At 50.8% G+C, this 25,148-nt stretch overlaps 1 protein-coding gene across 7 annotated transcripts in view; it reads left to right on the top strand.

Moving 5' to 3' along the window:
• The window catches only part of Epb41l1 (erythrocyte membrane protein band 4.1 like 1), a 120,643-nt gene that overhangs the window by 71,086 nt on the left and 24,409 nt on the right, over positions 1-25,148 (top strand). For 6 of the 7 annotated variants that reach the window (XM_050151148.1, XM_050151149.1, XM_050151150.1 and 3 more), the window contains 12 exons: positions 2,293-2,483; positions 3,525-3,689; positions 4,419-4,523; positions 5,008-5,050; positions 8,635-8,710; positions 13,479-13,697; positions 15,247-15,334; positions 15,827-15,979; positions 18,803-18,900; positions 19,128-19,303; positions 20,660-20,808; positions 23,945-24,127. In XM_050151148.1, coding sequence (XP_050007105.1) covers positions 2,307-2,483; positions 3,525-3,689; positions 4,419-4,523; positions 5,008-5,050; positions 8,635-8,710; positions 13,479-13,697; positions 15,247-15,334; positions 15,827-15,979; positions 18,803-18,900; positions 19,128-19,303; positions 20,660-20,808; positions 23,945-24,127 — 1,632 coding nt within the window. In that variant the 5' untranslated portion in view covers positions 2,293-2,306. The remainder of the gene's footprint in view (positions 1-2,292; positions 2,484-3,524; positions 3,690-4,418; positions 4,524-5,007; positions 5,051-8,634; positions 8,711-13,478; positions 13,698-15,246; positions 15,335-15,826; positions 15,980-18,802; positions 18,901-19,127; positions 19,304-20,659; positions 20,809-23,944; positions 24,128-25,148) is intronic. The other variant, XM_050151151.1, reaches the window with a different exon arrangement.

The raw sequence follows: 25,148 nt of genomic DNA, 5'->3' as shown, positions 1-25,148 counted from the left end.
CAAGCACAGGCCCAGGAAAGGTCCTGCGCTAGCAGACAGGACTCGGTTTGACCCTGAGTGGCCTGGGAGTCCCTCAGAGCAGCTGCTGTGTCAGAGCTCACGGGAGTGGTGGAGGGTCATGGCTGGAAGAGAGCCTCTGAGTGGACTGCAGTGTGGCCACAGTCCTCCCTTCCTCCCACCTGGCCGCACAGCAGCAGCACCGGGAACATGCACAGCTCCTGTCTGTGCCCTGGCTTTAGCTCAGGAGGACTTCAGTGTGGGCTGTGGCTGGAGGACACCTTGGCCTCTTCATGGCCCCAGGCTCACCGAAGTCTGCCTAGTGCCCTTTGCGTTGGGCTAGCCAGTGCCCATGGGAATGCATGGAGGTACCATAGAATAAAAAAGAATGGCCAGGGGGCTTGCCTAGCGTGTCCGAGGCCCTGGATTTCACCCCCGTCCCATCCACAAATTTGAGTAAGTAAATAAATTAAAATGTTTTGTTTGATGTGGTTTGGTTTTGGTTTTTTGAGACAGGTCTCATTTTGTAACCTAGGCTGTCCTCAGACTTGTGATAATTCCCCTGCCTCAGCTTCCCAAGGGCTGAGGTGGGACACCACACGTGACGTAAATAAGTAAATGGAAGTGTGAGTCCTGGAGCATCCCGGAGCATGTGCGTGGTTCAGAGTGTTCAGTATGCCTACCTGTCTGAGGCCTTTCGTGGTGGACGGTTGAGGAGAGCTTCCCACAGGTCTTGTGTGGATCTTTCTTGTGTACTGTGGTACAGTGAACTTAGAGAAGGGTCTAGACTAAGGAGTAATAGTTCCTATCCATCATTTCTCTTACTCTATTATATATATGTATAATATATATTGTATATTACATATATCAAGTATATCTCACACACACATATATTCTGGTTGTGGTCATGAATGAGTGCTTTTGCCTTTAAAACAAAACAGACTTACACATCAATATGCTTACTACAAATACCCAAGTGTTGGATGTGATGGCACACCCCTGTAGTGTGTGTTGGGAAGGCTGAAACAGAAGGGTCAGAGTTCAAGGCCTCAGCTGTTGAGGTGGCTGCGTGGCTAAAAGTGCTTTTAGCACACGGCTGAAGACCTGAGTTGGATCCCCAGACCCCATCATGGAAGGAGACAGTCAGATCCTGAAAATTTGTTCTCCACACACATGCCGTGACGTGTGCATGCACATTTGTGCACACATGCAACAACAACAATAAAAATATGAAAAGGAGTTTAGTGCCAGCGTGGCCTACGTAGTGAGTTCAAGGCTAGCGTGGGCTGTATGGTGAGACCTTGTCTCAAAAACAAGAAAAGATCCAAGTAATTCCGAAGTGTCTAGAGCACAAACGATGCTTCCGCTCCTACCCTCCCCACCCCTGTGGGTCTTTCTTGACGGGGGCAAGTGTCCTTCATGATCCCTTACAGGGTGAATAAACCATGAAAGCGGCACTGTTAGGCTCTGGCTAATTCCAGCAGGACGGCTGGGCAGCTGCTCCTTGCTTTTCTCTGGCGTCTCATCTAATGTTTCAAAGAGGAAACTGTTAAGGACAGGCTGTCCGAGAGATATTCCCCCAAGTCCCTCCGTTTATGGGTGAGTCCCAGAGAGACGTGGTGACACATTTGCTGCGTACAGGCTGAGCCCTGCTACCCTGAGCATTCCGTGGGCAGCACGTGTGTTTTCTAGTAGTGTCTACCTGTTCTCATCCACGGGACCCCCACCTTGACGGCATCCTGTGAATCTGGGGCTGGTGTGTGTGTGTGTGTGCGTATGTGTGTGTGTGTGTGTGTGTGTGTGTGTGTGTGTGTGCAGCTTGGGAAGTGAAGGGAGTTGCTTAAACTCACACACACAGGTCTGGAACCCGGGGCTTTCTCAGTTTGCACTCTGTGTGCCCTACATTAACTAAGGGGCTGTCATGTGCTCATGTGCCAAGTGTAGGGGGAGAGTCAGCCTGGCCAGGGCCTTGCTGGTTCCCCGTGCAGAGCAAAGTGCCCTGGAGAGACCCTCATCATCCTTAGAAAGGGTCAAGATCCCAGGTCTGGACCAAGAACTCTGGATTTCTATGTAACTGTGGACACAGAGGAAAGGAAGCCTAAGACTTCCTCTGGAGCCACTAACCCTTCGCCGTCTCGTGCCTCCCTGTCCCTTTGCCCCACCCCCACTCCCTTCTCTCTGGTTCTTTGTCCATTTGTCTCCATCTGTCCCTCACCGCGTGCGGTTCCTGCCCCCTCGCTGTCACCGTATCATCTCCCCCCACCCCATCACATGCTCGCCTTCATTCCAATGCAGGCGTGCTGGTCACCATGACAACAGAGACAGGCCCCGATTCTGAGGTGAAGAAGGCTCAGGAGGAGACTCCACAGCAGCCTGAGGCTGCTGCAGCTGTGACCACCCCGGTGACCCCCACAGGTCACAGCCACCCAGAGGCCAACTCCAATGAGAAGCTTCTGCCCCAGCAGGACACGAGGCCTGCTGAACAGGTGTGTACTGGGATCCGGGCTGTCCCTCCTCCCGCCCCACTAGTCCTCCTGGTCTAGTTCTTAGGGCCCTAGTATTTTCTCAGCAAGAAAGGAAAAAGGTGATTTAGATGCATTTATGACTTGTTACGTGCTGAGCTCTGGGCAGGAGGCATGACGGTCATTTTATACTTGATTCCCCAGTCTGCAGAGGGGAGCTGAGAGGATCTGTGACTTAGTGTACCCAGATCCCCAAAGTCACATAGTAATACAGCTCCAGAGGTGGAGGTCAGACCTAGAACTGATTCCAGAAACAGTCCTATCTTACTGTAGTCTCTGGCCTTTTTACTCAAGCGTGGCAAACCCGGCGAGACCCTGACAGAACTCATCCCCGGAAAACTACAGGAGACTAAAGGCTACTGAGCCCTCCATTTATGCCTCCCTGGGTCATGACAGGCCCAGAGAGGTGCAGACTTGCCCACACTCTGGAGGGAGCCAGCTCTTCCCTCCATTATGATCCCCATAGCTCTAAGCCTCATGCTAGACCTGGTGACGGGAAGCCGAGAGAGCGCAGTCAGACGCCCTGATGAGTCAAGCCCTGCTCTAGGGAGAGAGGCAGGCCAGCTTGGTGGTGAGTTTAGTTCACTGCGCTGCTCCTGTCTGCAGAGCCTGTCCACTGTAGCAGTAGTCTGAAGGAAGGCACAGCCCTCTCAGCTCCCATGAAGATATCAAATTTCTACCCATGCTGGGTGGTGGTGGTGTACGCCTTTAATTCCAGGACTTGGGAAGCAGAGACAGGAGGATTTCTGTGAATTTGAGGCCAGCCTGGTCTACAAAGTGAGGTTCAGGACAGCCAGTGCTGTTCCAAGGAGAAACCCTGTCTTGAAAAACAAAACAAAACAAAACAAAACAAAAATCACTACCTATATCCACCAACCATAGCCCGCAGCCACCCTAGGTCTTGGAAGATATCACGTCTTATTCTAGGGTGCACCTTGGCCTCAGCCACCCAGTCACTTCTTATTGTTTCAAATTCGCTCACTTCTTTCTTTGTGGGACCCACAGAGCCTAGATATGGAGGACAAGGACTACAGTGAGGCCGATGGCCTGTCGGAGAGGACCACGCCTAGTAAGGCCCAGAAGTCGCCCCAGAAGATTGCCAAGAAGTTCAAGAGTGCCATCTGCCACGTCACTCTGCTCGATGCCTCTGAGTACGAGTGTGAGGTGGAGGTAGGGAGCACCCAGCGCCATATGTCCCGCCCCAGGCCCGCTGGCCTCAGTGCCAGGCTAGCTCCTGCATGTCCTGAGTCCAAGCCAACCCAGAGGAGGACCAACTGCGATGTCCGGAGGGGTGGCTTGGCCTGGCACTCCCTTGTACAGATGGTGACACCGAGGTCCAGAAAGGGTCATCACTATTGCAATCTAAATTAAGACCCAACACAGACTGGCACCAGGAAAGGTGTCTCAGGGTAGCTGTGCCTTGGTAAGAATGTCACCATTTAAGGGCTGATATGTAGGGCTGACCACAGAAGGATAGTCCCCATATGATTCTGAATTCCAGGTTATCTCCTACATGCGCGCACATGCGCGCGCGCACACACACACACACACACACACCACTCAGCTTTGCATCTTTTGAGGGCATCTTCTCTTCCTCTCACCCCCAACCCTTAGGACTTTGGCTTTGGGCTTCTCTTGATTTCTGTCAAGGGGAAATCTCCAACATGCTCCCAAGCAGGTCCGTGGCCTAGGAAGACCTTGACAGGGCTCGTGAGGGAGACCTAGATGAGGTGGGCTTTAGAGACGCGGAGAGTGGTGCCAGGTGGCAGAGTGCTGAGGTCCTGCCCAGCCACAGGGAGGCTCATGGGGGCTCTGTGTTCATCCAGGGGAAGCTGGGTCAGCTCCCCGCCCCACCTGCAGGGGCACCAGCCTCATGGTAGCCTCGTCTCTCTTCCTCAGAAGCATGGCCGGGGCCAGGTGCTGTTTGACCTGGTCTGTGAGCACCTCAACCTCCTGGAGAAGGACTACTTCGGTCTGACCTTCTGTGATGCTGACAGCCAGAAGGTACCTGGCGGTGGGCAGGGAGGCAGTCCCCCAGACCTTCAGTAGGCATCCTCTGTTTCTGCACCAGCAGCCCTGGCTACTCGCACTTCTCTGACCCAGCTCCCTGCCCCCAGTCTTTCCTCAGATACTCACAGACTGGTACCTGGAGAACTATGATGTGGCTCTGTGGGTTGCCCAGGGAACAGAACATTCCTCAATCATTGCCTCCTCTGCCCCAGGTGTGAGGGTAGGTGGCTCACTTTCCTATAGCTGTAGTAGCTGGCCATTGTGGCCATCTCAAGGCAATACCAGCCTTGATGCCATAACCGAACCCCACCGGGGATTCAGGCCTCACTCTCTAGTGCCAAGTAAATCGATCCAGAAAAGAATGTTCCCCATGAGAGTCTGTGGCGGGCCACTTCCGGGTAGTCGTCTGTCTCTCCCAGTCCCACTCTGCCTACTCTGTCATCTTCCTTCTAAAGGATGAATCTTAATTCTCTTCCAGAATTGGCTGGACCCCTCCAAGGAAATCAAGAAGCAGATCCGGAGTGAGTACTTGCTCGTGGCTGGTGTGTGTGGATGGGCGGGCAGGGCCTGGCTCTAGTGCTCCCATCTGCTTTGGAATGTGCTTCTGGATCCCCATACTGCTTCGCCATACATGGCAGGTCTTAGAGAAGGCAGGCTAGAAATGATGTTGACGTTATTTTATAGATAGCGAGCCTGAGGCCCAGACAACAGAAATGACAGTACATTGCAAATTAGTAAAGAAACTGCAAATGCATTCAGGAGATCAGCTCTGCAGAGGACAAGGGGATAAACCCATGACCCGGAAAGAGCTAGCCTTCTGTCCAAGAGTGGTGTAGCTAGCAACCCATAACTCAGGCCTGGAGGGAGGCAGCCACTTACATAAACCTACAGAGCCAAGTGCTGGCCGAGCCAGTCTTGAGCCCTGGCCTTTGTCTTTTTCTCCTCAGTGCCCAGGGAGGAGGCAGATGAGCAGGTCAGCAACCTGTCTTTTCTGGCCCAGAGAGAAGCAGCTTGTTGGGAGGGGGATGAGAAAGCTCTCAGATAGCGGAAGGAGGAGGTTGGTAGCCTCCGCAAACTGGCCTGTAGGAGACATAGAGCATCTCTGCCTCCACCCCAGGCCCCACCCACCCTGGATGTGCTTGGGCTCCTCAGGGTTGGACTCCATGGCCCCCTGGCTGGGAAGCTGTAGCTGAGTCTGTTGCCATGACAGCAGGCAGCTGGCCCAGGGAAGCCAGCTGACTCTACAGGAGGGGGCTTGAGGAGATTTTCCAGTAGGTTCCTGATGGTTGGAGACAAAGAAGCAGGCACATAGGCAGAGCATACTTCTGTGGGTCAGCAGGGTTCTGGGGTTGAATTTCAGGCTGCCTTCTAATTGTGCCTGCCCAGCTGGGAAGCCAGCCTTTCATGCCTTGGGGAGAATTGGTTCAGATAGCCAAGTTGAAGAATTTAATAAGAACCAGTAGCCTGGAAAAGAGGCAGCCAGGCCAAATGGCCAGGCCCTAGGGTCTTCCCCAGAGCAATCCTGGAGGCCCTGCTCACCTGGCTTGACATGTGGACTGTTGTTCCTGTGACAGTTCAAACCGTGGCTTCATACGTGTAGCCTTGGTCCCAGGAAGAGCCTCCTCTAGAGAACTGGGAAGTTGGCTCAGGAGAGAAGGTGCTTGCTGCCTAAGCCTGAGGACCTGCGTGCGGATTCTCAGCGCCGAGGTCAGCCAGCAGAGCATCACGCATGTGCAACCTGGCGAATTTTAGGGGCTTGCTGTCCACTGTCTAGCCACATTGGCAAGCTCCAAGTTCAGGGAGAAACTAGTCTCAGAAAGTTAGGTGAACGTGGATGACCCAGCACTTGTGCAGTGTTAGGGAGCACTAACTGGACTCAGGGTGTACTGAAGAAAAAAGGGAGGACACGCAGGTGGGAAGGAGGCATGTCGGTGTGTCGGGGGAATGGGCATGGATATGATCAGGATACACAATATGTACGTATGAAATAGTCAGAATATGATCGGGATACACGGTATGTATGTATGAAATTGTCAGGATGTAATCAGGATACATGGTATGTACGTATGAAATTGTTAGGATGTGATCAGGATACACAGTATGTGTATGTATGAAATTGTCAGGATGTGATCGGAATACATGGTATGTATGTATGAAATTGTCAGGATGTAATCAGGATACACGGTATGTATATATGAAATTATTAAACCTAAGTGGGGCCGAAGACATGGCTCGGTGATTAAAAGCAGTTGCTGCTCTCTCAGAGGACCTGGGGTTGATTCCCAGCACCTACCATATGTAGCTCCAGTTCCAGGGGAGTCTGATACCCTCTTCTGGCCTGTATAGACACGGCATGCATATGGTGTGCTTAATACATAGGCAGAACTCTTACATGTGTAAAATAAAAATAAATCTTTAAAAATAATAATATTAGCTGGGCCATGGTGGTACACACCTTTAATTCTAGCACTTGGGAGGCAGAGGCAGGAAAATCTCTGTGAGTTCGAGGCCAGCCTTGTCTACGGAGTGAGTTCCAGGACAGCTGGATCTACACAAAGAAATCATGTCTCAAAAAACCAAAACAATAATAATAATTATGATAATAATGACAAAAATAATAGTAGTAATAATAATAATAAGGCAGATAGCATTAGAGGAAGACGTCAACCTCTGGCCTCCACATGTATGTGAACAAGGTGAACACACACACACACCTGCATGCCCCATACATGCCCCTTCTCTATTAGAGCTTTGCCTTTGTCCAGTCTCTGAAATGCCAGTCCTGTCCTTTGGACTGCAAGAGAGCAGTTTTGCCTCCTTGCTGTTGTTGGTCACATCTCCTCACCCTTGATGGTGGCTTCATGAGCCCTTAATATCCTGGGCTTCTGAGAAAGGTATCCCTCCCCTCAAGCCTCATTGCCTGTTGCCTAAGACACCTTGAACAGGTCCTCTGAGTCTCTGATTCTTCTTGGCAAGTGGACCAGCCGTCCCTGCTTCTCGAGCTGGGAGTGACGGCAAAGTGACACACCCTTAGACATCACCAGATACAGTGGCTGTTTTCTTCTCGACACTTCTTGGATTTGAATTCTAGTTCAAGTCCTAATTCTTCTGTTTAGTAACTGTTCCGTGCCTCAGTTTCCTTCCTGCAAAGTGGGGTCATGATAATACAGCTTTGGGATTGCTGAGAGGGCAAAATGGGGTATGTCATACTTGTGACACTTGCACAGTCCTGCCTCCTGCACCCCGCATGCACCAGCTTTGAGCACTGTTTGTTGGCACTGCTTTTCTCCTAGTGTGCCTTGCTGCTTTCTAACGGGTCTTTGTGATTAAGAGCCTGGGCTCTGGGGTCAGATGACTAGAAATGTGTTCTCTGTTACCAAGTAGTTGATTGATCCTTAAAATGTTTGTCTATGAAAAGGAAACTCAGGTTGGGAAGGTAGCTCACTGGCAGGGCGCTTGCCTGGTATGTTCATAGCTCTGGGTTTGATTGTGAGTGCTGCAAAGACAAAAACAAACCAAAACAACAACAACAAAACCAACCAAACAATCATTAAAAACCTCACTCTCAGGGTGATTCTGAAATTAAATTCCTATGCCTGTGGAGAAAGCTGGTCATTTTTGTTGCCTGGGCCTCCATGTTCTCAAAATCATAGTTTAGTGAAGCAATTCGGTGCATATGTGTGGTGTGCAGGGTTACTTTTCTTTCTTTTATCTTCTTTCCCATTGTTAGCTCACAACTCTCTCAAGACATGTATTTTATTATTTGTGTGTGTGTGTGTATGAGAGAGAGAGAGGGGGGGGAGAGGAGGCGTGCCACACATATGGAGGTCAGAGGTCACAGGACAACTCTCAGTAGTCTCTCCTTGCCCTGTGAGTTTTAGCGTTTGAACTCAGGTCCTCAGGCTTTCATGGCAGGCACCTCGCGGGCCTCCTCACAAGTCTGTTAGCCTGGGCCTCAGTTTCCTTATCCATCAAATGGGAATGATGTTCCGGGATTGGCTTGTCCTAGAGAGGGAAACCTGTGAAGGTGCTCACAGGCTGGCACATCCTAGACAGACACCGGAATGATGGGGCCTCTCTGACCTTTCCTGCATTTTCCTCTTAGGCAGCCCCTGGAATTTTGCCTTCACAGTCAAGTTCTACCCTCCTGACCCGGCCCAGCTGACAGAAGATATCACAAGGTAAGAGCCACGAAGAGAGGGATCAATGCACTGGTCCTGTGGAACAGTGAGTGGGGCCGGGCATGCTGGCCCTGGGAGACAGAGATAATGGTGGGAGTGGCAAATGCCGTTCCCAGAGAGACTGTCTCAAGACCATAGAGACTATGAGGAAAGCAGAACCCAAATGCAGCCGACTCTAACCCTGGAGAAGGGGTCAGAGGGTCCGCGGGGGCCATTGTGCATTTCAAAGGGCAGATGTACCTAAAATGGTTGTGGTCTGGCAATACGGATTATCATGTAAAGGCTCTTGCTGTACAAGTCTGGCTCTTGAGTTCAACCCCTGGAACCCATGTAAAGATAGAAGGAAAATAGTCCCCCCAAGTTGTCCTCTGACTTCTACGCCCATGTCCTGGCATCATTACCCACCTCTCTCTCTCTCTCTCTCTCTCTCTCTCTCTCTCTCTCTCTCTCTCTCTCTCTCTCATGCTCTTTCTCTCTGCCAATATATTTTTAATAATTAAAATGATTTTTGACACACTCTGGGAGTCACTGGCCTGTGGGAATTGGACCTGAAAGTTGAGTGAAGTTAGATATTTAGATGTTTATGTTTGAAAAACCACACATTTTAAATCTTGACAGTGAACACAAGCTTTTTCTAATCTCAGAGGGGACCCTCTGTGGGCCAGATGACCTGGCACACGGGGTCTGATATTCTGCACGGAGCGCTGGTTTGTGTTGTTAAGAAGGAAGGAAGAGAGGCTGGGGGGGGGGGTGGTTTGGTGTCCTCTGTGCAGGAGAGGTGTGTGGAAGTGAAAGGAGGCACGTGAACCCAGTGGAGGCCGCCTGGGCTGCCGGGGTGCACATGGACCACCCAGGTTCAAGGGGCCTGAGGTAGGGACAGCATCCTTCAGGGTGGGAGCTTGCTGAGTCCATCCTGCCTCTGGAAAGCAGAGCAAGGAGAAGCCCCTTTCTTTAATCCTGTCAAAGACATGGGCTCATTACATGCTATCCTGCTCTGGCGCCCATCACGTCATGGGACTTACTCCCAAAGTAAGACACAGGCGTGAAGTTCTTCTGCAGAGGGTGGGACGGCTAAGCTGCCCTTGCCCTCCCACTAGGTTCCTTACTTCTCTTTCTTTTTTCTTTTGTTGGGGGTCCTGGGACTTGAACCTAGGGCCTTGTGAGTACTAGACAAGCCTTCTGCATAAGCGGTGTCTCCATCCCTCTTTTTATTTAAAGATTTTAATATTTATTTTCACTTATGTGTACATGTCTGTGTGAAGGTATGCCTTGTGTGTAGAGGCCAGAAGTGGGTTTCAGATCTCCTGGAGCTAGTATTTCGGGCAGTTGTGAACCACTCTGCTGGGCTTTGGGAACAGAACACAGGTCCTATGGAAAAGCAGTATGTGCTCTTAACCACTGAGCCATCTTCTAAGCGTCACTTTTCAAGAAATTTTGAGACAGTCTTATTAATTTTCCTGGGCTGGCTTTGAACTTCTGACCCTCCTGCCCCAGCCTTTTTAGTGTGAAGCTATAGGCCTATACAACCAGCCTTGGATATCAGGTCCATTTTTAATACCTGATATCCATTGACTAAGCAATATACCAAGTTCAAGATGCTGCCTCTGGCCTTGGGAGAGATGGCAGACGTTCCTGGAATAGAGCAGGTCCCAGGCTTTGGCTTCATTAACCCTGCTCTAAGCCCTGAGATCTGCTTGGGGCCAAGGTGACAGCAGCCATATCCCAGTCCAGAGCTTTAGGCCAACACAGCCACCAGAGTGTATCTTCTCTGTGCCAGAGCCTGGGTCTTGGGCTTCCAGAGACACCAGGGGGAAGGGTAGCCCTGTCCAGCACAGATGGCTCCAGAAGGTAGGGTCGTAAGAGCAGCTGATTTAGTCAAAAATAGTGAGGCCCAAAATAAACCAGTCAGAATGACAAATTGATTGAAATGAAAGATTGGCTGGAGCGCTGGCAATGATTTTTAAATTTTTAGACTCTTGAACAAAATGTCATAGGCCCATGCCGGACTCCGGTGACGTGTGAGCGGCAGTGGCGCCTGAACCCCAGCACACACCTAGGCTGCTGTGACCATTGCCTGGGCTTCGGTTCTGACTTTGAAATGCCACAGAGGACTAAAAATTCTAAGTCGAAGTCGTTTTTAGGAAAGAGACTTGGGCAGTTAGGAAAACATTGGCAAAGCGTGCAGAAAAGGACAAGGAGAGAGCCCTGGCTGCCGGTGAACCAAGGCAGGGGCCTCTCTTCAGTGAACAGTGGCTGCAGACGTGGTGGCAAGTGACTTCAGTGGTCAAAGCCTCCAACCGTGACTGTAAGCTGCAAAAAGCCACAGCCTGGTGCCTGGAAATGCTACTCAGACCAGTCTGGTTCTTAAACAATTTACTTAGGGCTGGAGGCAGAAGAAGGTTTGGGGAGGGGGCCGGCAAGATAGTTCCACGGGTAAAAGTATTTGCCACCAAGTCTGATGACCTCAGCTTGATCCTCAGGACCCAAGTGATAGAAGGAAATCTACTCCTCTGACCTCTGCACGTTCTGTAACCTGCACACGCTTCCTTTCCTCCTCACACACGTGCACACACACACACACACACACACACACACACACACACACATGCTAACAACGAATCAATGTAGAAAAACCTGAAAACGGTTGGGGAAAAGCACTGATAAGCAGGGCCATCTTGTGGGATCGGGCACAAAAGTTAAAGTGCATGTGGGGTAGATTGCTGACACGGAGACACTTCTTAAATTATGTCACTGGCTGTGACAAAGAAAGCTCTAGAATCAGATGGAGCATTTGATATTATTTGCATATGAAAACACCCATAAATTAAAGCCATATATATTTCTGCGTGTTTGTGGAAGAGAAATGTCTAGAATGCCATGTGACTAGCTGGTGGCTTTGCAGAGGGAGCTGGGAATACCCACCAAGAGGAAACTCAGACACACGTCTAAAGTTTCTTTTCTTCTTTTTCCATCTGAGAACTTATTAACTTGCAGGGCGGGGGATGCAGCTCAGCTGGCAGAGTGCTTGCCTGATGTGTAGGAAGCCCTGGGTTCCATCCCCAGCACTGCAGAAAAGGTGTGGTCCTGTGCACTTGTCATCCCATCACTTGGGAGGCTGAAGTGGGAGGGTTACTATGAGTTACACAGTGGTACCTTGTGAGAAAGAAGACCCAGAACATATTAGAATTCATAGTTAAAACTACACGATAGCCAGGCATAATGGCATATGTATATAGTCCCAGCATTTGGAAGGTTGAGGCAGGCAAGAACTGCTTAGGATGTATGATGAGTTCCAGACCCGTTTAGTGAGACCCTATCTCAACACCAGGTAATTGAGCTAGGGAGGCAGTTCAGTGAGCAAAGTGCTTACACGTAAGTGTGGAGCTCAGTCTGGAGCCCCAGAACCCATGTGTAGTCAGACCACTGGCTCCCCAATAATGACATGGAGACTTATTATTAATTATGAAAGCTTGGCTGAGGCTTGTTACTAGCTCTCACAACTTAAACCATTTTTATCAGTCTACTCTTTGTCTTGTGGCTTTATTACCTTTACTCTGTACTGTCCATGCTGCTTCCTCTCTGACTGGCAACTCCTCATGTCTCTGCCATCTTCTTCCCATCATCCTCTCTGCCCTCAAAATCCTGCCTAATTATTGACTGTTCAGCTGTTTTTTAAACCATTCTGAGTGATATATCTTCACACAGTATAAAAGAATATTCCATAGCACCCAAGTAAAAGGACAGATGTGGTAATGTGTGATTCCAGCACTCCTATGCAGAGGAAGTAGAGGCAAGAGAAGCCTCAGAAGCCCCAGGGCCAGCTCTCTTGGTATATACAGCATCAGACGACGACAACAACAACAAAAAGACCCTGCCTAAAACAAGGTGGTAGGCAGGGATCAACAATCAAGATTGCCTTTTGGGGCTGGAGAGATGCTCCGTGGCTAGGAGCACTTGTTGATCTTGCAGAGAACCCAGGTTCAATCACAGTACCCACATGGCGGCTCACAACCCTCTATAACTCCAGTGTCAAGGGATCTGATGTCCTCTTTAGTTCCCCATGGGCAGCAGGCATGCACAATGTACATACATATATACCAGCAGAACACTTGTTCACATACAATAAAATAAATAACTCTTAAAAAATTATTATCTGAGCCGGGCGGTGGTGGTGCACGCCTTTAATCCCAGCACTCGGGAGGCAGAGGCAGGCTGATCTCTGTGAGTTCAAGGCCAGCCTGGTCTACAGAGAGAGTTTCAGAGAAACCCTGTCTTGAAAAAAAAACAATACAAAACAAAAAAACAAAAACAAAAAAAGAAAACAATGGCAAAAACCAAAAACTTGCTCTCTGACTTCCATAAGCACACAGTGGTATGTATGTTCTTACACACACACATATGCACATGTACACACAACAAACCAGTTGACAAAAACAAATAAACAAAACCACAAGTCATTTTCCCCCCACAAGGGCCGAACCAGTAGTAGTCCTACTGATTTTGGAACTGAATTATAAATCTCAGAAATTCTCTTAGAGTAGAAAAAAAAATTCCTCAAATTCAGAAAAGAACAAAAAGGCTTCAAGTCCCATGGCATGTCTTTAAACCTGCTCACAGGACGCACCCGCTCACCAGCAGTGAATGCCAGTGTCTGCGGGTGCCATTTTCCACATAGCTGATTCTGTTCGGTTCCCGTAGCTCAGCTGTCGGGGTCTGGACCACCTGGAGGTGTAGGTAGACCCATGCCCACCTCTTTCCCCATCTCTAGGTATTACCTGTGCCTGCAGCTGAGGGCAGACATCATCACAGGCCGGCTGCCCTGCTCCTTTGTCACGCATGCCCTGCTGGGCTCCTATGCCGTGCAGGCTGAGCTGGGTGACTACGATGCAGAGGAACACATGGGCAACTATGTCAGTGAGCTCCGCTTCGCCCCGAACCAGACCCGGGAGCTGGAGGAGCGGATCATGGAGCTGCACAAGACATACAGGTAAGTGCGCTGGGCACCCTGCTGGCTGCTGCTGTGCCCTCAGGCTGAAGGGCTGGCTCTGAATGCTGTGTCTTACAAATGCCACTTGGCCTGCTCCTAGCATGAAGTGCCTGGGAACAGGTCCTATCCATGAGGTGGGAATTACTGGGACCATATGCGTGATCGTAAGTGACCACCTGGATCTCAACATCTTGAGTTCCTGTGTGGGTAAAATTCCCTGTCCTGACCCTCTGGGGATCAGTTTTTCTGTTACTCAGTTATAATAATGGTGGTGTGCTTATGAGGAAGGATACTGATACAGCGGTTTTGGAAAAAAAAAATCCAAAGTTTAAATGCAAATGCCAAACCTGACTGTGCCTCTTTCTAACCAGGGAATGTTGACAGGTCATATTACTTCCCTGTGCTGTGAAGTGGTCATCAATTCAGCGTGGTGCTGGTTAACATGTCCCATCGGGTTAGTAAGGAGGACACACAGCAAATATTAAAGCCACGTCACATGTGGGCTGAGTGTTGCTATCCATCAATTGGGGCGTTTGTGTGGTTGATTGCGTACTTTGTTGAGCTGTTGATTGCATATTTGTTGAGTTGTTGATTGAATACTTTGTTTTGGAGTTAGACGATAATTGGCCAGATGTGTGATTGTGGGCTAGTTGCTGAACCTCTGTAAGCCCCGTTTTTACCTATAAATACACGGGCTGGGGTGATGAGTGTTGCTCAGCCGCTGGTACTTGGGACAGCAGAATTCATCACACAGGATCTTATGCTTCCTTGGGCTGTGGATATTGAATACCCATAGCACCCCTAAGCCATTGCAGCCATGGGAACACGGTCCACTGCCATTCCTCAGTGCCTGCTCTGCAGAGAACACTACCCCTAGATCAAAATGATCTGCAGGGTCCTTTGCAGCTGGAAGTGCTGTGGTTCAAGCTCAAGGTTGTTATGGGAACCTGATGTGAAAGTGCATTCTAAAGGATACGGTGCTGCACCTGTGGTAAGGACTCCAGCGACATTATCTCATTCCTGTGCAGGGAGGGAGTGGGCAGGGTTGTGTGCGGTGGGCTGGACCTAGAGGGGAGGATCGTGGTCACGTGATGAGTTCATATACGGGGGGCTGAGCCTGCTAGGTGTGAGGGATGCTGGGCCAAAGATGGCAAACAAATGCTCACGGAGACTTGCACATCAGCATTGCTGGGTTTGTACTGTCTGCCGTGGAGTCACGCTAAGGAGGAGACAAGTAGTCGTGGCCACCAGACATAGGAGGAGGATGCCATGCCTGCCATCTTCTTAATTGGTGGGAACTGAGACAAAAATCCTAACTCCCAGGCTAGTCCTTGTCTGCTGCCTGAACAAAACAAGACAGAAGATGACCTGAGTTACAGAAGACGGGCTTGGTGGACTGAAGTAGATGGGCTCTCAGTTCTGTCCTGAGTGCAGAGGAGGGCCTGAGGCCTACCTTTCTGGCATGGCCAGTTCTGGTGGTGATACTTACAGCCAGCTGGACTCAGCCTGGGCCTTTGCCACATCCCACAACCATCCTTTCTTTCCTCAGGGGCATGACTCCGGGAGAGGCAGAGATCCACTTCCTGGAGAACGCCAAGAAGCTTTCCATGTATGGGGTTGATTTGCACCACGCTAAGGTACCACTGAGTCCCAGCAAGGCCTCATCTTAGGTGGTTCCTTAGGAACTAGAGCCCCTCCAGAACTAGTGTCTGGACTGTTTTGCCTCCAACTTTGAACGTTTGGGGTTCTTTCTCAAAGTTAATAACCTTTTATTCTCTCCGACCTTTATCATCTCCCCCTTGGATTCGGTTTGTGCTACACTTGCTTGGGTGCATCTGAGAGACAGAGGCCTTAGCTTGTTTCTGTCACAGTGGTGTGCAGCACATGGCCTGCCATGTGTGTGTTCCTAAGTGTTTGTTGAGTGACTGAGTGATTGACAGAGCAAGTGCCCGAAGAAGTGAGTGATGGATGGGTGCTAAGTGGGAGGCGAATGTCCAGGTGCTTGTGGAGGTCTCAGTCGAGGAACTCCAACCTGCCCCCCCCCCCGAGTTTGTTACAAGTGGAGCAGGGTGGTGGCAGGGCTGCCCCTGCCTAGCTCCCAGTTCCCACTCTGTGCTCTCCTTGCACAGGACTCTGAGGGCATTGATATCATGCTAGGCGTCTGTGCCAACGGCCTGCTTATCTACCGGGACCGCCTGAGAATCAACCGCTTTGCCTGGCCCAAGATTCTCAAGATCTCCTACAAGAGGAGTAACTTCTACATCAAGATCCGGCCTGGGGAGGTGAGTCCAGCCCCAGACCCACTCTCTTCACTCACCTCCCTGTCTGAGTTAGGGTTTCTTTTTGTTTGTTTGTTTGTTTTCGTTTTTTATTTTTCAAGACAGGATTTCTCTGTGTAACAGCGCTGGCTGTCCTGGAACTAGCTCTTGTAGACCAGGCTGGCCTCGAACTCACAGAGATCTGTCTGCCTCTGCCTGCCGACTGCTGGGATTAAAGGCGTGCGCCACCACCACTCTTTAATTAGGGTTTCTATTGCTGTGAAGAGACACCATGACCATGGCATCTCTTGCAAGGAAAACATTTAATTGTAGCAACTTACAGCTTCAGAGGTTCAGTGCATTATCAGGTGGGAAGCATGGGGTATGCAGGCAGACAGTGCAGGCTATATCTGGATATGCAGACCACAGGAAGCTGACTGATGCACTGGATGTTGTCCTGGGCATAGGAAACCTCAAAGCCCGCCCCTCCAACAGGGCCATACCCACTCCAACAAAGCCACACCTCCTAATAGTGCCACTCCCTATGAGATTATGGGCGCCAATTACATTCAAACTACCACTCCCCCATACTGCTGGGAGGTTGACTGAACCTAATAGAGCAGACCCCAGCAGCTGACCTGGGTTTTTCCTACCCAGGAAACATGCACAAGGCTCCGGGGTTAATGGAAGGTGGATCTTCCTCCTCCCTGCCTCTCTACGTAGACTATACACCCTGGACATGTGGCTTTACATATTGTTTATTTTATTAGTTTGTGTGTATGTGCACACACACACAACTGTGCATATGTGCTGTGGTGCACACGTGGAGCTAGAGGTCAGGTCCTGTGGACATTTTGCTGTAGTCAGTTTTCTCATTCCACCATATTGGTCCTGGGAATCAAACTCAGGTTATCTGCTGAGCCATTTTTCAGGCCCTGGATGTAGGCTTTCAAGCAACATGTGTGCATGTAAGCATGTAAACATGTATACTGAGACATATACTTCATGGTCAAAATTAAAATGACAACCACATGGATTCAGGCTACACCAAAGTCAATACATGTCTGCACACACAGATTTGCCCATGTGCGGGAGTCCACTGTGTCTACACACCAAGACACGCACAAGCTCATGATATCACATGATATGTACACAGAGGCATGCACCCCCATGACCCACCTGGCCCGCCTCACCACTGTGCCAGCCACAGCAGCCACTGTCTGTCACCTGTATCTCTACACTGACCTCCCTGCCTCTTTCTCCTACCAACTGCTGGCATCTCCTGCGCACACACCAGCCTCTGTCACTGGAACAAAACACCTGATATAATCTGCCATAGCAGGGAAAGGCTTGCTTTGGCTCACAGTTTGGGAGGCTTAGTCCTTGTTGATTGGCCCCATGGCTTTGGACTCATGGAGAGGCTGCACACTGAGGCAGGAGGGCATGAAGGATTGAGTGGCCATGCAGTGTTCAAGGCATAGAGTAACTAAGGAATACAAAGACAGCAGCATTTGAAGGTTCACACCAGTGTCCTAAAAACTCCCAGGAGGCCCTACCTTTTAAAGGCTTCCATTATCTTCCGAATGCACCACGCTGGGGATGAAGTGTTTAACACCTTCGCCTTTGGGGACATTGTGGATCCCAACTCTAGCACGACCCTGTCCTTCCAGTCTCAGCACAGAACTAATGCCTATGGAGGGCAGTGTTTTCTCTGACAGTTCCACCCAAGCCTGCCCAGCCGGTCGTTCATCCCCATTAGCACTTACCTGTATCTGTGACGGTCTTATTTATATTACTTTGTTCTTTTTCCTCATGTGTGTGTGTGTGTATGTTGCAGTGAGTGTGTGTCTTTATTCATGAGTGTGTGTGGTTGTATATGAGTGTATGAGTGGTGTGTAGATGAGTGGGTGTGCTGAGTGTCTGTGGTGTGTACCTGAGTGTGTGTATCAATGTATATATGGTGTGTCCATGAGTGTGTGTATATGTTGTATGGTGTGTATGTTAGTGTTTATGTAGTTGTACATGAGTGTGTATATATTGTGTGGTATGTACATGCTTTTATGGTGTGTTGTGGTATATGCGTGTATGTGTGGTGTATACATTAGTGTGTGTGTTTGTACATGTATGTATGGTGTGTAGTATGAGTGTGTGTATCAGTGTGTGTGTATGGTGTGTATATGAATGTGTGTGGTATGTACATGAGTGTGTATGTGTAGAATGTGGTATGTATATGAATGCATGTTTGGGTGTGTATGTAATATGTACATGAATGTGTGTGGTGTGTACGTGAGTATATGTATGTGGTTGTACATGAGTGTATGTGTGTGTGATCTGCACATGAGTATAGGTGTGAACTTGATGTTGGAAATCTCTCCCTCATCCTCAACGATTCTCCTACCTTATTCAGTGAGGCAGGCAGGGCCTCTCAGGCAAACCTGGAGCTGACCAGTATGTCTAGTCTAGCTAGCCAGATTGCTCTGGGGTCCTCCATTTTTCTGGGGCTGCAATTACAGGTGACCTGCCACACCATCTGGCCTCTCATGTAAGCTCTGGGTATTTGAACTCAAATCTTCATGTTTGTGAGGCAGACATTTCACCACGGAGCCATCTCCTCTGTCCTACTGAATTATTTTGAGACCTCCTATTCCCTAGAATCTGTGTGTTGATCCCTCCTGTGTCTCCAGTGCTTAGCACTGGACCTGTCATAGGAAAGGGCTCAGTCCACCCGGTTTACATGCATGAACAGGCTAAAGTTATAGCTGTGTGAGGAGAGGGTGAGTAGGTGAGCTGGGCTGGTGGTGAGTATGGCCCAGGCCTCACCTCTAGCCCCCCTTCTTGGCTTCCCAGTATGAGCAGTTTGAGAGCACCATCGGCTTCAAGCTCCCCAACCACCGCTCAGCCAAGCGGCTCTGGAAGGTCTGCATTGAGCACCACACGTTCTTCCGGTGAGTCTCCCCTGGGTGCTCTGAGAGGGATGAGAGAGGCTGTGAGGGAACAGGGGAGCAGAAGAGCAATTAGTGCAGCAGGCCCACCTTCCCCCAAGTCTCCCCTTCCTCGACTGTGAAGTATTGTAGGTGGTGGGACACTGGAGTGAGAAGCCTGCTGGGGTCTGACTCTGGGCCTGGTAATGCCGGCCTGATCCCTATCTGTCATCCCCACCACTCTGTTCTAGGCTGGTGTCCCCAGAGCCCCCACCCAAGGGCTTTCTGGTGATGGGCTCCAAGTTCCGGTACAGTGGGAGGACCCAGGCACAGACCCGCCAAGCCAGTGCCCTCATCGACCGGCCTGCACCCTTCTTTGAACGTTCCTCCAGCAAGCGATACACCATGTCCCGCAGCCTTGATGGAGGTATGGCCCAGACTGGAGCTGGGATAAGGGTGGTTCTCAGGGGAAGCAGGGTGGGAGAACAAGGCAGGGTCTGCAGAACAAATGTGGCAGCTGCAGCAGGTACTCCCCAAGCCATTTGCACCAGACATGGCGGTCCTAGAAGCCCCGGTGCTCCTGGGCAGTGCCGGGTCAGCTCTGTCTCACCGGGAAGTGACGTATACTCCAGTACTTGTCTGGGTTGTGACCTTGTGGGGTCCCAGGTTCTGCCATCTGATTTTCTGGGCTTTTGCCCAAGTCGCTCAGCAGTGCACAGGTTGACATTCTGCCAGCAGAGTAACATCGTGTGGTTTACACGAAGGAAAGAGGATCTGGTCTGGCCCTGGCCCTTCCCTATAGGTGCCATTCTCACACCTAAATGAAACCTAGACTGGAGGAGAGATGGTGACAAAGGTTAGCCAGAGCTGGGGACTTGTTGGGAGAGCAGAAGCCTGGACTCTAACCCTAAAGGCCAGGTTTCATGTATTGACATCCTGAAAGGACACCCATGGAGCCTTCTCTTCTTGAAGCCTGAGTTATACTCTGTCAAATGTAATTCCCAGGCTAGCCCACAACACAGAACAATGTAGGCCAAGCCAGGCAGTACGCAGCAATGGGCACTTTGCAGAGGAAATAGCCCTAAAAGGAAAGTCAACTTGGCATCGCTTTTTAATGGCTGCAACGCGAAGGGTTATATGTATGTTCTGGTTGTCGTCGTGATGAGTTTTTGCAGCCTTTTTTATTACTAAGGCTCAGTCCGCAACGTTTTGGGTTGGCCTGGTGCAGTCTCTAAACCCACACTTCTTCTCCTCAGAAAAATATTTAAGAATTGCAGCAAGAGAGATGAACATTACAGGAATCCCTTTGAATTCTTATTAATTCACAGAGAAAGCAAACCATTTGTAAGCTTCTGCAGCCGCTTGTAAAAGCTGGTCTCGGGATCCCTAATCATTGCTAGATAATGAAATACCGGGAGTTGCCTAAGGACCACAACACAAACAGCAACGTTTGCTGGGCCAGTGTGGATGGAAGGCTCCCTCTGGGCAAGACACTCTCCAAAGTACTGGGGCCTTACCTCATCTTTCTGGTGTAGATACCATTTAATGATGAGGAAACTGAGGCCCAGAGGGATCATGTGACTTTTCCACTGTCACCCAGCCAGGAAGGGTTGGAGTTGAGACTCTGGTGCTGTAGGAAGGAGCTCACAGCTGGGTGGGACGCAGTTTTGTGACTCTCCAACCGTGGGCCAGGGTGAGCAGGGTTGCAGTGGAGAAGACTGGGCAGTGGCTGGCATGGGGAGACTGCCTCACACAGTCACTCGGCCACATCTGCCCACTTTAGCGGAGTTCTCCCGCCCCGCCTCAGTCAGTGAGAATCATGACGTGGGGCCTGACGGTGACAAGCGGGAAGATGATGCTGAGTCAGGGGGACGGCGGTCAGAGGCCGAAGAAGGAGAGGTCAGGACCCCCACCAAGATCAAGGAGCTGAAGGTAGGAGCCCACTGGGTTGCCATGTATCCTGCTCCCAGGGACCTGGATAGTGGGCTGAGGCCTAGACTTAGCCTTGATCCTCAGTGTCCTAATTGTATCCAAGCACCCTTCCTGCGGGGCACACCGTGGACAGGAGCTTGGCCTTGGGCCATACTCCATACCTGGACTTTCAGAGTAGGGTTGGGGTTGGAAGTGGTGCAGCTTCCCTGGGAAACATACCCCCTCCCCCATCTTACACGCTCCTTGTATTCCCTTTAATTGTGGTCTGGCTCCATGTCTCTTCTCTTCGCTGTGCATGGCCAGGTCACCAAAGGCCTCGGTGTGAAGTGTGTCCTTTCTTGCAGTCCCCCCCCCCACTCTGTGGACACCTTCATCTCCAGGATGTGTATGTACACGCTCCTACAGGCACACACAGCCCCGCCTCACGGGTAGCCATTCACGTTCACACCTCCACACCCCAGCCTTAGACTCATTCACAGACACGATGATAGCATGTTCCCGTGCACAGGCTTGGCCACACACGGGCCAGGCGTGGCTTCTTTGGCATTGCTGAGCAGTCCTTGTCTGCCATGCAGGCCTGCAGTGTGAACTCAGGCCCCCTAATCACATCCTCACTGTTAGAAGCAGCAGGAAACCCCGGACACACACCAGCCTGTGAATATGGCTCTACCCACTTGGACTCTAGTCCCCTGGCCTCTCCTTTGCCTTTCTGGGATATCTACCTGCTTCCTACCCCACACTGACTACCTTGTTACCTTAGCCGCTTTCCTGGCCTGCACTGCATGGTGGGATTGGGTGTGAGCGCACAGGTCTACCTTGCTGGACCAGGCTAATCTGTTTATTCCACTGACCTTGCTGGTTCCTTTCCCTCTTGCCTTATCCTACCAGCCGGAGCAGGAAACCACGCCAAGACACAAGCAGGAGGTACTGCATGGACCCATCCCTCCCTTGACAGCCATGTAGATCCCTAGTTCATTTACCACCATGTCCCTCTGTCCCCAGCTCATGGCCCTGGCACCACCTCAGCTTCAGCTTCATTCTGACCAACGTCCACACCCTCTCCTCCATTTCCTTCCTCTCTGGTCACAGCACTCCCCATTAAGCTCATGCCTTCAGCTCCCAGGTCAGAGTCTAGTCTCATCCATGTGCCCTGCCCCTCCACCCAGTGTCACTCTTCGCTGGACCTGGTGACCTACGGTTACCTCCCCCTCATGCCCCCAGCCCACATGTGTGCTTCCATGTAGCTCCTCATCTCACTCCCACCCTCCCCTTCCCCAGTAGCCCTGTTTGACCACACCTCCATCTCATCTGTGTTCTTCCATCTCTTGACACCAGATGTGAGTGAGGGTGGAGCCTGGTTTGGGAAGGAGGAGCCCTCAGGTCACATCTGCATCTGCTCAGACTCCAATCCCCCTGCCCTCCTGTCCCTGGACACCTCCTCTCCTTCTCTTCTCTCATCTTCCTAGTCAGTGATTATATCAGCTTCTGCCTCCTGCCCCTACTTCATCCCCCTCACAGTGTCCAGGTCTCTCTGGAGATGCTGTTTGATCTTGGGCCGCTGAGAGCAGGCCACAGTCAGAGTCAGCCATGGCGTCCTGAGATCTGGGCTTCAGCCCAGCTCTCATGCTGACTTTGGGTCTTAGAAAGGCTCTTTGGGCCCTGATCCCATCTGCACCACAGGGCATGCACACTACCTGTGACTCCAGCTATACCTGCCTCGTTCTGGTGCCCGGCCTTGACACTCACCCCTTGGTTTCTTCAAGGCCTTTAACCCCTAGGGATCCCAGGACCCAACCACTTTCCAGCTTCTGGGAGCATAGTTCACCTCAGGGCCAGCAGGCCCATTTGGGATCATCCTAGGTTAGGACCTACTCACCATTGACGCTTGGTCTTACCCGCTGTGCAAACCCACTTGACCTATCTGATAGACACAGGCTATGGTCAGCTTAGCCTGGGAGGGAGGTGTGAGGCCTGATCAGATGTCTGGGGAGACTCAGAAGCCTCCATGGGATTGGCTTTCTTCCTGAGAAGTCGTGGGAGCAACTACAGTGATTCTTAGATGCCAGAGACGAGCCTAGGGGAAGAGTCTAGCCCTGTCTAGGGCAAGCTTATCTTCCAGATGGTCCTCAAGCCTTGCAGCAAGTCTTCAGGCTGCCAGCCCACTCTTTCTCTCCCAGAAACAGGCAGAAGACCAGCACTGGGTCTCTGTGGCTCATCCTCACTGGGTCCAAGCAGACCGCTCTGTCTGTAACACTGGCATGGACTCAGGTGTCATAGATTAACCAGGGACACACCCGGGATCAGCTCTACCTGACCCGTTCTTGTGCCAGGCCTCGAAGCTCATCCTGTCTCTCATCTCTAATTTCTTACCCCACAACTTCACTTCCATCCCAGCATCCTGGACTCCCTGACAGCATATGACTGTCTACTTTTAGAGAGTCAGGGCAGATGGCATCTGGAGGGTTCTGTGATGGAGAAAGCAGTGGCCTATGGCAGAGAAGGCTGCCTAGTCTTTCCCTGGCCCCGAGTAAGGGAATAGGTCCCATTTTTCTGGACAACCCAACTTAGTCATCTCTCTAACCCAGGCTTCCACGTGGCCTGAGCAGTTGGATGGGGCCCGAGAGAAGCCTAGACAGAACATACTATTAAGTACAGTGGTCCAAGTCTTGAGGAGCGGTAGGAGCCAGGATTCAGAGGGTTCTGGGAATCCAGCCAGACAGCCTGTGCAGCTCAGTGAACACACCAGGGACTTCTCACCTTGGTACATGCTGCCTGCTGTGCCTGGATCGTAAACAGGAAAAAGTCATCTGTGTGTCTGACTCCATCTGGGCTCAGAACACAATGAGAACTCATCCAGACTTGAGGGTTGAGTGGAGCTGAATGTTCTAGGGTAAGGCAGGGGAGAAGAGGGTGACTTCATTAGCCTGTCCTCTTTGTCACCCATGTGCCCCTGCCCCTGCCCCTGCTTAGTGCATCTCTTGGAGTTCATCATCCTTGCTCCCTTGGCTCCTTGGGTTATTATGAGGATGACAGCGTTAGGATGGGACGGTGGAGGGCAGAGGTGTATTTTTCCCTTGCTGCCTTTGCCTGCTCTGCCGTTCATCTTATACCTCTCCCCCCTCCCCCCCGTGCCTAGTTCCTGGACAAGCCAGAGGATGTCCTGTTGAAGCACCAGGCCAGCATCAATGAGCTCAAGAGGACCCTGAAGGAGCCCAACAGCAAACTGATCCACCGAGATCGAGATTGGGAGCGGGAGCGCAGACTGCCCTCGTCGCCTGCCTCCCCCTCCCCGAAGGGCACCCCTGAGAAGGCCAGTGAGGTAGGTATCCTGCACAGGGTAGGGGTCCGGGGTTAAGACTATATTTACCTTCATCCTGCAAACAAATCTGTGCCTGCTGCTGCCGTAGGCTGGTGGGATGGGGGAGGCAAGTTAGGTTGAGAGGGTCAAATCCACTAACCGCTGGGTCCTAGGGACCATCTTAAAAAACTTTAAAAACTCCTGGTAGCTTGGTGTATTCCCCTTTAGACAAAGAAAAATAGGGAAAGTGTGCTTGTTAGAAAGACAGGTTCTGAGACACCATGGGGGACCCCCTGAAGCGGCTGAAGCAGGAGAGCCCTGGGCCCAGCCTTTTAAACAAGTGTCCTAGGCAAGTCTTCCTACTCAACTTTAAGATTCCGGGAAGCATTACCCAGGAGCCTGCTCCTTTGGAGCATCTGACTGTACAGGAGATTGTGGTCCTTGCTGGAAGGATTCTCACTTCATCAAAGCGGTCAATTCTCTACACAAACCAGACTACTCCTGAGGCTTTCCCCAAAAGAGCCCCATGTGTCCTGCCCTCCAGGGTGGAAACATTCTGAGGGTATTTTCTCAGCTAAAAAAGATATGATTTGGGAAAATCCTGTATTCGTACTCCCAAGTTCCAATTATTTTTAGTAATTTCTGAGTCTTGGCAGAATTTACCCCCCAGTTCCAGTGTAGGTGTCTTCTCTCTTTAGCTGCCGCTCACTGGTCACCAGATGGATTGCCGTCTAAACTTAGTCTCCTGGTTCCATTACCTGGGAACTGTAGGACTCTGGGCTTGTTGCCTCATCTCCCCGAGGCCCTGTTAGGTGGAGATGTTTATAGTGATGTTATTAGGGTCAGCCGAGATAATGCCTGGAGATGGACCACGCAGCCACCATGCTGTCTGGTAGGAGCTACGTGGCGTTCCTTATGGAGTCCCAGGACTCAACCTTGCAGATCTCTAAATCAAAGCTGGAAGGACGCTAGGAGCCCTCTCTGTTCTAAGACCTCGTGTTACTGAGACCCAGAGAGACGAAGAATGAGTGACTCAGCGGGA

Source organism: Alexandromys fortis, unplaced genomic scaffold (assembly GCF_014885135.2).
Source record: "Alexandromys fortis isolate MF-2015 unplaced genomic scaffold, M_Fortis_MF-2015_v1.1 scaffold_27, whole genome shotgun sequence".
NCBI classification, from domain to species: domain Eukaryota; kingdom Metazoa; phylum Chordata; class Mammalia; order Rodentia; family Cricetidae; genus Alexandromys; species Alexandromys fortis.
Note: the sequence above shows the minus strand (reverse complement) of the source record. Positions and strands in the feature narration are given on the sequence as shown.